Source organism: Neocloeon triangulifer, unplaced genomic scaffold, assembly GCF_031216515.1.
Source record: "Neocloeon triangulifer isolate White Clay Creek 2 clone unplaced genomic scaffold, ASM3121651v1 ptg000014l, whole genome shotgun sequence".
NCBI lineage: Eukaryota > Metazoa > Arthropoda > Insecta > Ephemeroptera > Baetidae > Neocloeon > Neocloeon triangulifer.
The window spans coordinates 13,571,988-13,584,329 of NW_026775556.1; the positions used below are offsets into that span (position 1 = coordinate 13,571,988).

Sequence of the window (12,342 nt, forward strand, 5' to 3'; positions counted from 1 at the left end):
TAATTTATCATTTATCCTAATAAATCAATGAAATCAATTTTTTTTAATACTTGGTTTTAATACATAATTATAAAAAAACCTCCATGGTTATTTTTGAGCAGACTATGCAGTGATGCAACCTATTGAAATAAATTTGCAATTATTAAATATCCACAATTAAGATAATATCTAAATAGAGCAAGCTTTCTATATTTTCAATGCATCATTAGGCTGAAATTTAATAACTTTTCATCAAAAAGTCTAATTTAGTAGAAATAAGTGAAGAAATTAAAAATTTAGTATTTTTGACAAGTTGGCACCCCTTACATACTATCCACCACGACATCCCGTCACGTCACAGGTGAGAGCGAGCTGCACAGAAAGATTTTGCGGAATCGCACTCAGCTAGCGAAATTTATCAGCATAATTCGACTTATTTGTTGGCTGTGATAGGAAAAGGTACAAATTATAGGCTAGACAACTTGACCCTTATTCTGGTTTTACCGTCTCGTCCACCATTCCCGGCTAATCATCTGTGTTTTCGGTTCGCTCGACCGCTCTGGAGCAATATGTGCGCTGTCAAACGGGGCCAATATTTTCCTTTCACAAATCTTTCTCACGCTCTCTGTCTTCATATTCACATTTAACTTCTCTTTCTATATTTTTCAACTGGCTGTTTTTGGATATCTGATTAAGAACTTCTCGATTTGGTTTACAGAGACAATGCGCCTTTAAATAAAAATGTTTCGGCAAAGGACGAAGTTGGCGCACAGGGTGGCTGGTAAGTTTGCTGCACCCTTGGAATCTCCTGATATTAAAATTTTATTTTTGGTACAGCACCTCAGGGCACAAATGCTTCGCCAGCCCAAAATGCAGCCCCCATCGCTCAGCATCCGGGTGCCCCTACACCGCCTACTTTTTACAACCCCAGCGCAGTGGGTGCTCCGCCTGCCCCCTCACCCGGACCATCAGTTCAACAGCAGGTAAAAAAGCATCTAAAATATTTTTTTTAATTATAGTCCATAACAATAATTTTTATATTAAATATTTATTTCCGTACTTATTATTTTTAGGCAAATCCCTTAATTGTAGTCAGTTGTATGTAGTTAGTAAATCAAAGAGGGCGCCTGAACCGCAATTATTTACTTGGGGTCCAAACATTTGGGGAGATAAGCTGATAAGGATGCTGCTTTCAAGTTCTCCTTTTCTACCTACTTTATATTTTATAAAAGTAACATATGCTTGCCGACGATGTTTCTGCTGACGAAGTGGAAAACGAATATTCTGATGACAATGAACAATTAGAAGTTATTAACGTGGTTGTCAGAGAGGTTGTTATTTAAGTTATTTATCTTGATTTTTCAATGGAAACTATCCAGCTTCTTTATAAAATATTTAAGTTGCAAATGTGATCTCTAACTGAAATTTTTGTAACGCATCTAAAACTTTTTATTTTTAGGGTTGGCAGCAGTCGCCTCAACAGCCGGCACCCCCTCAGCAGACCGCGTCAACTCAGCAACCCCCGCTGCCCCAGCAGCAGCAACAACAATGGTATCCGCCTCAACAACAGCAAGCTTCCCCAAAATACCCACAACAGCAAGTTCAATCTCCCACGCAAAACAATAATAACACTGGCCAAGAGTGGTGGAACAACTGGGATCAGCAGCAGGCTCAGTGGGAACCTGTAGAACAGCAGCAGCAGCCCAATCAACAATGGAACCAACAGCAGTCATATCAGGCCTACGACAGTCAGAACAACTACAACTATGACTATAATTATCAGGTATGATTTTTGTTTGGTCAAATATTCAATGAAATTTCAAACCTATATAATTAATTTTGTCGAGAACGTTCACAGTTGAAGTGGCGTTTGTGCTGGTTAAAATGAAACTCCTTTATCCAATATACTAAGAGAAATAATCAGAGTTTCAATTTAAAGAAGAAACAAAATTATTTCTGGGTGAAATTATTTAAATTATTTTGGTTTAACAAGCTTTAATCTAGGGATTCCCTTTTCCTCTTTATTTATTTCCAATTTATTATTCAGCCGGGCGACCCGTCTCAGGCTTACCAAAATCAGGCACAGCAAAGCTATCCAGGTCAGCAGCAGTCATACCCCCAACAACCGCAACAAAACGACACCTGGAACTGGGGCTGGAATCAGGGCAATCAGGATACGTCCTGGAACTGGGAAGACAAAGATTTGGCTGCTGCTCAAGCTCAGGAAGCAGCCACCCATCAGAAAATGGAGCAACTCGAAAAGCAACTGGCTGACGTAAACTTGAATGAGATTGGTGAAGTGCGAGAAAGTGCGCCGCCCCCGCCGCCTCCACAGATGCATCAAACACCTCGACAGTCTCCTCAAGTGCACCATCAAACCCCTGTTCAGCAACCGCAACCTCCTCCTCCAGAGCCGGAGCCTTCTCTTCAAGAGGTGACTCTCCCAGAAGCACTTAGTGCTGTCGACAACTTGGAAGTTCCTGAGCAGCCTCACCAAGGGCCGCAGGAACAGTTTTCAGCAAATCTAGAAGTGGAGCCGGATAATGAAGAATCACCCCAAGATGCTGTCATGCCGCCTCCAGCGGCTTCTCCACTGCCGCCTCCACCACCAGTTTCATCTCGTATGGCAGTTGGACAGGTATAAGAATAATATTTTATTCACTAAAAATTATTTTTTGGTGCAAAAGTAATTAATATTATATCAATTATTATTGAAAAGCAGTCCTTAATTGCAATTGATTGTATATTTTAATGATTAGCGACGTCATCAATTTTGTTGTTTCTACTGTTTTAGGATGATCCATCTCCATGGCCTAGTGTCATTCCTCCACCTGAGAACTTGGATCAGCAGCGACCCCACCCTTCCCAGTCCACTTCGCCGCCTCTCCCCCCTCCGCCTACAAATGAAAATGTTGACCCTGTCTCAGCTAGCGATCGCAACCAGTTCCTCGAAACTGGACAGCTGAGTGCAGAGTTGTCTAATTTACGCACTGTGACGGGTGAGAGTCGTCAGAGTCCTGTGCCTGGTGGTCCAAGAGTTGTGCCTGGAACAACAGAGCCTGACGAGCCAAATGGTCAACGCAGTGAGACAATAGGTTCTGAATGTGATGAACCGGCACCTCCTGCCATCCGCACCACTGGTGAGGGTGTAGGACAGCCTCCTCCAATTGCTGCCCCTCCTTCAATCGCTCGGACAAGTGCCGAGGGAGACAATGAGTCTCCACCCAGGCCAATTCCCAAAAAGCAACCCATGCGACCTACCGAAGGCCGAACAAATGCCGAGGGCACCAACGCCGAGCCACGAAGGCCGCCGCCCCAAATTCCTGCTGCTTCAAGGGCTGTTTTGGTTGGTGAGCAGAACTCTGCATTCAAGGATGTCAGTAGGCGAGGAGCTGAAGGAGAGGCAACTCCGGAAAGAGATCCTGCACCCGAGTCTGAATTGGAAGAAGGTGAAATATCAGACCTTGAAATTATTTCTGGAGGTGAATTTGAGCACGATGAGCAAGAAGCTGAAGAGGAGGCTGCCCAAGAAAAAAGAAAAGACAGCAGGCAGCCAACACCTCAGTCGCCACCCCAGTCTCCACCCTTGGACAAGAAAGAAAGACGTAGAAGGTGAAATTATAACATTTATTTTGTTCTCTTTCCAACTATTTACTTTTATTTTCAGAGAGAGGGAGAGAAAGGAATCTGATGAAAGACGCTCCGAGAAAAAGGTCGACAAATCAAAAGGAAAACCGCCCAGGCCTGGCAAGGAGGAGCCAAAAAAGAGGTCGGAGAGAGACAGGGAGTCTCAGCCAAGAAGTAGACGCAGGAAAGATTATGAAGACTATGAAGAGGAAGACAGTGACAGCAACCACAGTGATAGGGGCCGGAGGTACCGTGGAGAAAGGTCCCCAGACAGAAAGCATTCCTCTTACAGGTCTTGAACCAGTCCTTATTTGTTCTAACACTTCTCTTGCAACTAGACTCGTAGGTCATCTGTGTCACTGTTAAGCATGACGTTGATCCTATTTTTAAACCTATAAAGCACATCCTTTTGCTCAGAATTATTTAAAACAAAAATATTTCTAAACATGTTGCAGATCCGGACGTCATAAGGACTATTACAGAGACCGAGATCGTGATAGGGAGAGAGAACGAGATGGAGTTCGTGAAAAAGATGACTATCGGTCCCATCGAGATTATAGATACGAGGATGATAGATATTCAAACAGAGAGAGGTAGATTTAAAATTTTGAATATGTTTTATTTACTAATATAAATTTTCTAGATCCAGGCCACCTAGCAGAGCAGGTTCTGAGGCAAGAAGAAATGATTATGAGTCGGACCATCTAGACCGAGGAAGGGTTCGAAGCTCCAGAGATAAGGCTTATTACGATTATAGAGACCGCTACAGACGAGACACCAGGGATCCATACTATGGGAGAGGTAAATATCTTGAATTTTATTTGTGACTAGCCTGTAGATGGTAATATTGAACAGCTCTTGGAGTAGTAACATAAACATATTTCAGTTTCTAAGAAAGATACTAAGAAACCGTCTGGGGCTTCTGCCAAAGGTAAAAGCTGTGACTTTTGAGTGGAGTGATTTTTAATCATTTAAATATCAATTTTTTGGCACATAATATATTGTAAATAACTCATCAAGTGTGACACCTCAATTTGGCACAGCGTGATTTTTGTGAAAATCATTCATTTTTCTAAAAAAAATCATCTGTTGGGTTAAATGTTTTCTTTCATAGGAGGATATGATTACTATGGACGACCTTATGACTCTCACCACCAGCACTACCCTAGAGGACCTCCGTCCTTGCAGCTGCAATTCCCTGAATACAATCTTCAAACTGCTGCCTACTACGAGGAACTGCGACGCACCAACCCTGCCGCCTATGCCGAGTGGTATCGTCGCTACATTTCCATGCCACCAAGCAGCCAGCAAGGACCTGGAAGTGGCACCATTGATGGCTTCAACGATGACAACAGCAGGGGTAGTGTCCATTCAGGACGCAGCTCAATCAACGATGAAATCAGGTAAATAAAACCTTCAAAACCAGTCTCGTCCAACTTTGGCACACTAGAAATTGAATCACTTTTTATAATTTAAGAAAATGTTTTTCAGCTTTAATTAAATTAAAAAGCAGCTTAAATTCAAGTTGTATTTTGGATTAACAATTTTTGTGCTGATGTGGAATTAATTGGTGCCAAAGCAATGGCCGAGACTGACATACCCTAAGAGTGCCCTAATTTGGCGTGGCTTGGGCTGTTGCACGTTTGCTGTGACTCGTTATGTGTTGGTTCCCCACAGGTTCCTGCGTGCGAGATCGCCGGCCCACAGTTTGCGTGACCTTCCCCTTACCCCCTTATACCTTCGTCAAGGTCCGCCGTCCCTCCCACCCTCCTACAACCCTTACTATCCGCAGCAAACATTACTTAACTCTACTCCTTCTCAGGCAGGTGCCAGGTGAGGCTGCTTCTTTGATCAGCTGGTTGGTTGGAAGGTGTTGGGCCAGGTTATTTTGTCTTATTGAGTAGTTGCCTTGCCGCTCTCTCTGCAAACTCTTATACAAAGTCAATGCCCAAAAAAGCTGGCTTGACTGCTGTCTACACTGCTTACCAAATCAAGTTTAAGTGGAGCGTTGAATTTGCCGGCGCAATTGCATTGATTGGGGAATTTTTATATTTTGAGAATTTTAAAAGTTTTCAAAGTTATAAACAAAAAATTATTGCTTGGAGCAATTATATCCCATACTGAATCATACTTTTTGAATCATCATATATATTATATTCATTTTAGTTGTTGATCAAAGCCACCATAATTCCTCTATAAAAGAACTAATACCTCACCACTCATAACAGCTGATGTTTTCTCTTGGATATTGTAATTTGTTTTAGTTGAGCGCATGGACTAATTGAATGACTAACTTCTTTTCAAAACAGGTTTATGGCTATGGTGCTTGTGAATGATCCACAGACCCGTCCCAAAGTCCCAGGGTTTGATCAATTTTGACTTTATAAAATTTGACTGCTAACTCAAAATATCAGATTTTTTTGCTCCAAATCATTTCATTTCTAGGATTAAATACATGCCTTATATTGGGAACCTACTCCATTTGTTCATCCTTATTTGCCTTCAATTTTAATTCTTGAGGCAGAGGAATATAGATGTGAAGCTTAAAAATTTACGCATCCTTCAATCATGTTGTTATCACAAGAATCACTATATTCCATTGACTCGGCAACCACAATTGTGTGTTTGTGCTAGCGTAGCAAACTAAGTGTTAATAAACTAAATTTAAATTTAAATATTTACAAGAATTTAAACTAGAAATTTATAATTACAGTGGCGCAAATGCTATTGAACGGCAACCCTCTCCTGCTCCGATCCAGAGGCTGACTCCAGCCAAGTTTACGAGCGCTCACCCAGTGGCTAAAATCAGTGGCCAGGGCCGCCTTGTACATGTTTTGCCCCACTACCCTCGCGAAGGCCAAGTGGCAACTGTTTTGGTGCACGACCTGCAGACACTGCTGGCCCACGACCCAATAAACTCAGAACTCCGATCATTCCCAGGACCCCTTGTCAAGTAAAAAATAGTTTGTCAAATATTATTTGAGTTAAAAAATACTATTTCAACTGTAGGGGCACCACTCACAAGAACAGTGTCATCCAATTTTGCAGTCAAAAAATCAGAAATGCCCAAATGGATCCTGAAATGCTAGATAGAGACTCGTACATTCTCTTGTGGAGACTCCTGATTCTTTTGCTCAGACAAAATGGGGTGAGAATCACTCAAACACACATAATTTTCTTATTTATAATAAAAATTCCAAAACCCTTAGACTGTTGTTGGCGCTGACATTGCCGAGTTGCTGTTAGAAGACTCCGACCTGACCAGGAGCCCACATGATTCCTCCCGGAGCGATTCTTCCGACTCTGAGGATGAGTCTCGAGCACCTCGATCGCAAAGCAGACTTTCAGAGAATCAACTAACCGCAAAATTCCGGCAGTTCCTCTTGTTTGGTAACACAAAGGAAGCTCTCGACTGGGCAATGAAGCATGGCCTTTGGGGCCACGCATTGTTCCTTGCATCCAAAATGGACGCTCGAACTTATGCCAGTGTCATGACGAGATTTGCAAACGGGCTGTCACTAAATGATCCTTTGCAAACTTTGTACCAGCTTATGTCTGGAAGACAACCTGCTGCGGTCACAGTAATTTTCTAATTTTTGACTTGATAAGAAACTTTTCTGAACTCCCTTATTTTTATAGAGTGTGTCAGATGAGAAGTGGGGCGACTGGAAACCACATTTGGCCATGATGCTTTCAAATCCATCATCTCGTTCTGACCTTGACCACAGAGCCATTACAACTCTTGGCGACACTCTTGGTAATTTAAATTCCCTTGAACAAAGAAGCAATTTTTTTCTCAATTGATGATTAATTATTTTTTTAACATGTTTCAGCGGCTCGTGGTTGTTTATATGCATCCCAGTTTTGTTACTTATTGTCTCAGCTTGATTTTGGTACTTTTGGGCAGCACCCATCACCAAAATTGTGTCTTCTGGCCACTTCAGCTGCTCTTCCGCTTGACTCGTTTGCCACTATTGAAGCCATTCAGTGCACCGAGGTGTACGAATATGCCCGACGTCTTGCCGAGCCCTCATACTACGTGACTTCTCTGCAGCCTTTTAAGCTGCTCTACGCCGGTCATCTCATTGACTACGGGTACTCAACTGAGGCACTTCTGTATTGCGAAGAATTGGCCAACACTCTAGTGATGCACAATTCAGCCGGACCATTGGCTGCCCAAGTGGCCGAGCTTGCTGACAAACTGAAGCAAAGCGATCCATTATTTAGTCCTACTCAAGAGGTTAGTTTTATTCAAAGCGTAATTTAACTTGATAAATATAAATTTTTGTAGGGCGAGGAAGTGACGTTTTATTCCTCGGACCCGGAATGGTTGAGTTCCTTGAGACACCTAGCGATTCAAAATGTTGAGCAGTATGAGGATTACTCAAGCCATCCACAGCAGAGTCAACAAACTGATCAGCAACCAACACCAGACGAGACTGCCTACCAAGAGCAATGGCAACAGTACTATTACCAGCAATCGCAATGGCAACAGCAACAGCAAAACCAGGCTGACAACACTGTCACAACTGAAAGTATGATTTGCCGTGATTATTAAAATAAGTTTTATTAATTTAAAACATCTTGAATCCTCAGCAACTGCCATTGCTTCAGAGACAATGACGCAGCAAAACAACTACTGGCAGCAGCAACCATGGTCTGCTACAGAAGAGAGTCAAAAGGCACCAACTTCGGAAACACCTGTCCATCAGCAGACAACTCCTCAACATATGACGCCTCAGATGTCTGTTCCGCAGACCCCAGAGCCAATTGCGAATTCGACCCCTCAGCACAGCTACAACTACTGGGACCAGTCTAATCAGCAATCAGAGCAGCCAGAGGTAAATTTGCAAGAGTCCCAGTTTGGGGTCTGATTCCTCAGAAAGTTAGATGCTGCCAGGCATGTCAAGGAGGCAGGACTTAAGAAATTTCTTACTTACATAGTGCTTGATACATAAGTCTTATTCACCTTATTTTTGTTTATAATTATCCAGTCAAAGTTTATTTTTGCACAAACTGGAGTATGCTTTTTAATTTTTAAAGAACATTATCTTGAATCTTTGATCTTCTAAATTTTATTTTGTTTCATTTATTTGAAATTTTGATGCACTTTAAATTGATAATATAGGCAATACCAGTAAAAATTTAGGGTGTAAAGTAAATCTTATATTTGCTCCAAATATCCACATTTGACGTTACTGTTTTTGCTCCAGAATAAAAGTAAAATTGTATTATAAATAATTGCTGTAATTATTTATCTACTTTGGCTGTAGAAAAACTCATTAGCTAGCATGATCCGTATAATCTGACTCTTCAAATACTTTTTTGGAACTTTTCTCTCACAAACAATGAATTAAATTTACTCATTGCAAGTGCGCTTCTTTTTCACGCTGCCAGTCCATCGGGAGGAATACTCCCGAACGTGACTCTGTAAGTAACCACGCTCTTGTGCCCCAAAATACCCCTCTCGAAATCCCTCAACCACCTCAGCCTCGACATCGCTTTCCTCCTCATTATGAGGAAAGTCGTCCTCGGCACCACCCCTTATCCCGAAATAACATTCGACCTCCCTCACCGCTGAATGTTGACCTAACAAATTTGGACAATTGCCTCCCTTCACCTCCTCCTTCTTACTACCACCATTCCTCTTCCCTGTCATACCTGGAGGCGTCCATTCTATACCGCAAACGTCCCCTCATTTTTGGCGGCACCTACCCCATTGACCGACCAATATGCAGTCGCAAACCTCAAACTTTCCCAATTGACCAGCCCCTTGAGCTCCCGGGGTCCCAAAGGGGCGTCAGGCGTGACCCTGCGTTGCTCTCGTTGCAGCCAAACATCTCGCTGGTTCCCTCAAGGCGTCAGCAGACATTGTCTGAGTCATCTTCAGAGTCCAACAAACCTGCCGCTTCTAAAACTCCTACGACCCCCCTGAAGAAGCCACAGCAAGCGCTAAATCCTGGCCAGGAAGGCAGTGGCTGGCTTGGAGGTCTACTGAGCAAGATCTCGCTCAGGCCCAAGAACCAGATGAAACTTCCAGATGACAAAAATCCTTCAGTAAGTCCTTAATTTCACAAATATAATTTCTATTGATTTTGATGTCGCTTAAGAATTATTTTAATTTTTTTGCTGTTATCTTACAGATTGTGTGGGATGCAGACAAAAATAAATGGGTTAATAAAGATGGAGATGGTGCAGAAGTTGGCGGCGACCTTCCTCCTCCCCCCAAAATGAATCCAAGAATGCAACCCAGTGCCTCCAGCACTCCGGTCTCATCTCCAGTCCCCAACAGTAACAACAACACCTCACTATCAGCACCTCCAGCTGGAGGCTCGGGATACAAACTTGGACGAAGTAAGTACCAATATTATACAAAAATACAAAGCAAATTTGACGTTTTTTAACCCTTTAATCACTTTTTACAGACATGAGGAAAAACTATGTAAACGTTCTACAGCAGAATGGATCTGCAGCATCGAGCCCATCTGCTGCACCCACAGACCTGTTCCCTGGCATGGGCGGCCCTAAAGCTCAGCCCCCAGTTAATCTTTTTGTGCCTGCTCCAGGTTAGCAATAAATAATATATTTTTTTTATACTGTTAAATATTAACATCCGTGCATTATTTTGTTTTTGCAGTTGAGGGGGCTGCTTCGTCAGAATTTTTGACGCCTGCTTCGTCGCCAATGACTTCGCCAAATTCTGATTCAGAGAATTCAGTCCAGCAGGTAAGAGTTGACAGCAGTCATCCGGGTTTAAGTTCTTTAAATTTTGGCTCCTCCCGCATGCAGCTTTCTGAGGATGAATTGGCAGACATTTGAAATCAATCGGGTAATTGGTCAGCCTAAGATTGTGGCTCCGTTAATTGGCGATTTATTTATTCACTTTAATTTTTGATATTTGATTTTTTAGCAGTAGTTTAATTTTAGTTTATTTTACCACAACTTTCGATTATTTTTATGTCTACAGCAAGCTACAAAAGATTACTTTTTATTCAAGAATAAAAAATCTAAAACTGAATTTTCTGTTTTTCTGTCTCAAAGTTTCATAAATGTAATTTTTTGTCTGAAATAGTTAAAATACATTGATTGTTAACTGTACCATAAATATTAATAATATATTATTTATATGTTATTTCCGTGGTTTATATGCATGGCAATGATACACCAATTATGTGATTGATTAGCTAGAATGCAGTTACCAATAGAAATCATTACAAATAACAAATAAAACCATTATTAATAGCTTTTCTAATCATTTTTAAGGCGGGCCCTGTGATGTACAACCCTGTCCAATTTGGCGCCCAGCAGTATCAGTAATGTGATAGCCGCCCCCAACGTCTCCGTCTCTGTGAGGCTGGAATTGTGCGACACTCATGTTTGATTGGAGTGAAGAAGAAAATTTTAGCCAATGTTATACGTTTTTGTTGGTGTGTGGTTGGTGTGCAAGACTCAATCTCCCATTTTGTTATTCTACAATGTTTTCGTTACATGAGAAATAATAACTATACATTATATAAATATATAGAAAAAGTAATTAAAAGACGCGCGCGCTCTTGCTGAGGGATTGACTTAACTGAGAATTCCACTTGGACTGACCGCCCAAATGTTCTGGGGTCGCGAGGCAGAAATTGCTTATCTGAACCTCGTGCTTCGTCAGATTTACGCTCTAGGTGAACTGCTTTATGATTATTACGCCCTACACACAGGTTGTTGTAAATTATTGGATATTAAAAATAAAATCATTCTTCTTAGATACTTGACGCCCATTATTTATTAAGTCACTAAAAAGTTTTTTTATATATGATTAAGATTATATCAAATTAGATGAGCCCTGTATGATACATTTTAATAAGAATCATTAAGAAACTTTTGATATAATATTTTATTTTATTTCAGTTTTATCTACAGATGAAATTTGGACATTTTAATTTGTTTTCCGAGCAATAATTTGTTTTCTCGCTCAGTTTCTGAATTCACGTTAAATTTATTTGCAAAATTTAAACATAAAGTGGTATAAACTTAACAATGCAAACACGACACACTAAAAAATTAAAAAAAAAAAAACCCTTGTGCTCACACACAAAATTATTTATAAAAATTGTTTCCTTATCTCCATTTTTAACAGTGGAAATGGAAAGTAAAAATAAATAACGAAATTTCTAAATGGCGAATTGAGTGAATGAGTATTATAATTGTATTGAATGCTTTTTTGTTCTCTGAAGAGATAACCATCCTCATTCTTCAGCACCTGACAGGCACATTGCTTTTTGATTTGTTAGTCCAAAATATCTGGAGAATGGAGACTAAAAAAATAATAAGTATTCTATTCATAGAAGTTAAAATATTTTTGCCAAGTATTATGATTTGACAATAAAAGAAATCATGAGTGCCATGCAATTATAAATCAAATAAATTAATACGTTTCTTCACCATTTAAATAAAATTAAGCCGTCAGGTGTATATTGCTCAGAGAGTTTCTCATCATTCTTGACAGCTTCTGTCTTTCCAAATATCAAGAGCTCCATGAGAATTACGAGCCGCCTGAAAATGAATGTGCGACAGTTGCAGGTTGGATCTTAATTTGATTTTCATCAATTTTCTTTTAATGCCATCTTTAAATAATGCTGAAGGAACTATTATTTTACAATTTTAAATAATATTTTGAATGATGAAAGATTAATCAATATTATAAAATATTTTATTTTCTAGATACTCACAATCAGAAAACTTCCCTTT

The 12,342-nt window shown here is 40.6% G+C and overlaps 1 protein-coding gene across 5 annotated transcripts; it reads left to right on the forward strand.

Moving 5' to 3' along the window:
* The first annotated feature begins 316 nt into the window (after positions 1–316).
* On the forward strand, positions 317–11,361 carry LOC132199631 (protein transport protein Sec16B). 5 transcript variants are annotated; one of them, XM_059624496.1, is made up of 24 exons: positions 317–438; positions 698–760; positions 817–962; positions 1,439–1,762; positions 2,027–2,617; positions 2,774–3,591; positions 3,647–3,898; positions 4,062–4,199; positions 4,250–4,407; positions 4,493–4,537; positions 4,721–5,009; positions 5,284–5,439; positions 6,320–6,559; positions 6,616–6,754; positions 6,816–7,187; positions 7,246–7,363; positions 7,440–7,846; positions 7,898–8,141; positions 8,203–8,447; positions 9,439–9,663; positions 9,750–9,960; positions 10,032–10,172; positions 10,244–10,332; positions 10,870–11,361. In XM_059624496.1, the coding sequence occupies exons 2-24, from the start codon at positions 721–723 to the stop codon at positions 10,921–10,923; spliced, it is 5,442 nt and encodes a 1,813-aa protein (XP_059480479.1). In that variant the 5' UTR covers positions 317–438; positions 698–720; the 3' UTR covers positions 10,924–11,361. The 5 variants fall into 5 exon arrangements, with proteins under 5 accessions (XP_059480479.1, XP_059480481.1, XP_059480483.1 ...); XM_059624498.1 differs by having other exon boundaries at positions 3,647–3,853; XM_059624500.1 differs by lacking the exon at positions 5,284–5,439.
* Positions 11,362–12,342: the final 981 nt, after the last annotated feature.

Coding starts and splice junctions, on each gene's coding strand:
- LOC132199631 (XM_059624496.1), top strand. CDS start 721: ATGTTTCGGCAAAGGACGAAGTTGGCGCACAGGGTGGCTG. Junction 963..1,438: donor GACCATCAGTTCAACAGCAG/GTAAAAAAGCAT, acceptor TTTTATTTTTAG/GGTTGGCAGCAGTCGCCTCA. Junction 1,763..2,026: donor ACTATGACTATAATTATCAG/GTATGATTTTTG, acceptor TTTATTATTCAG/CCGGGCGACCCGTCTCAGGC.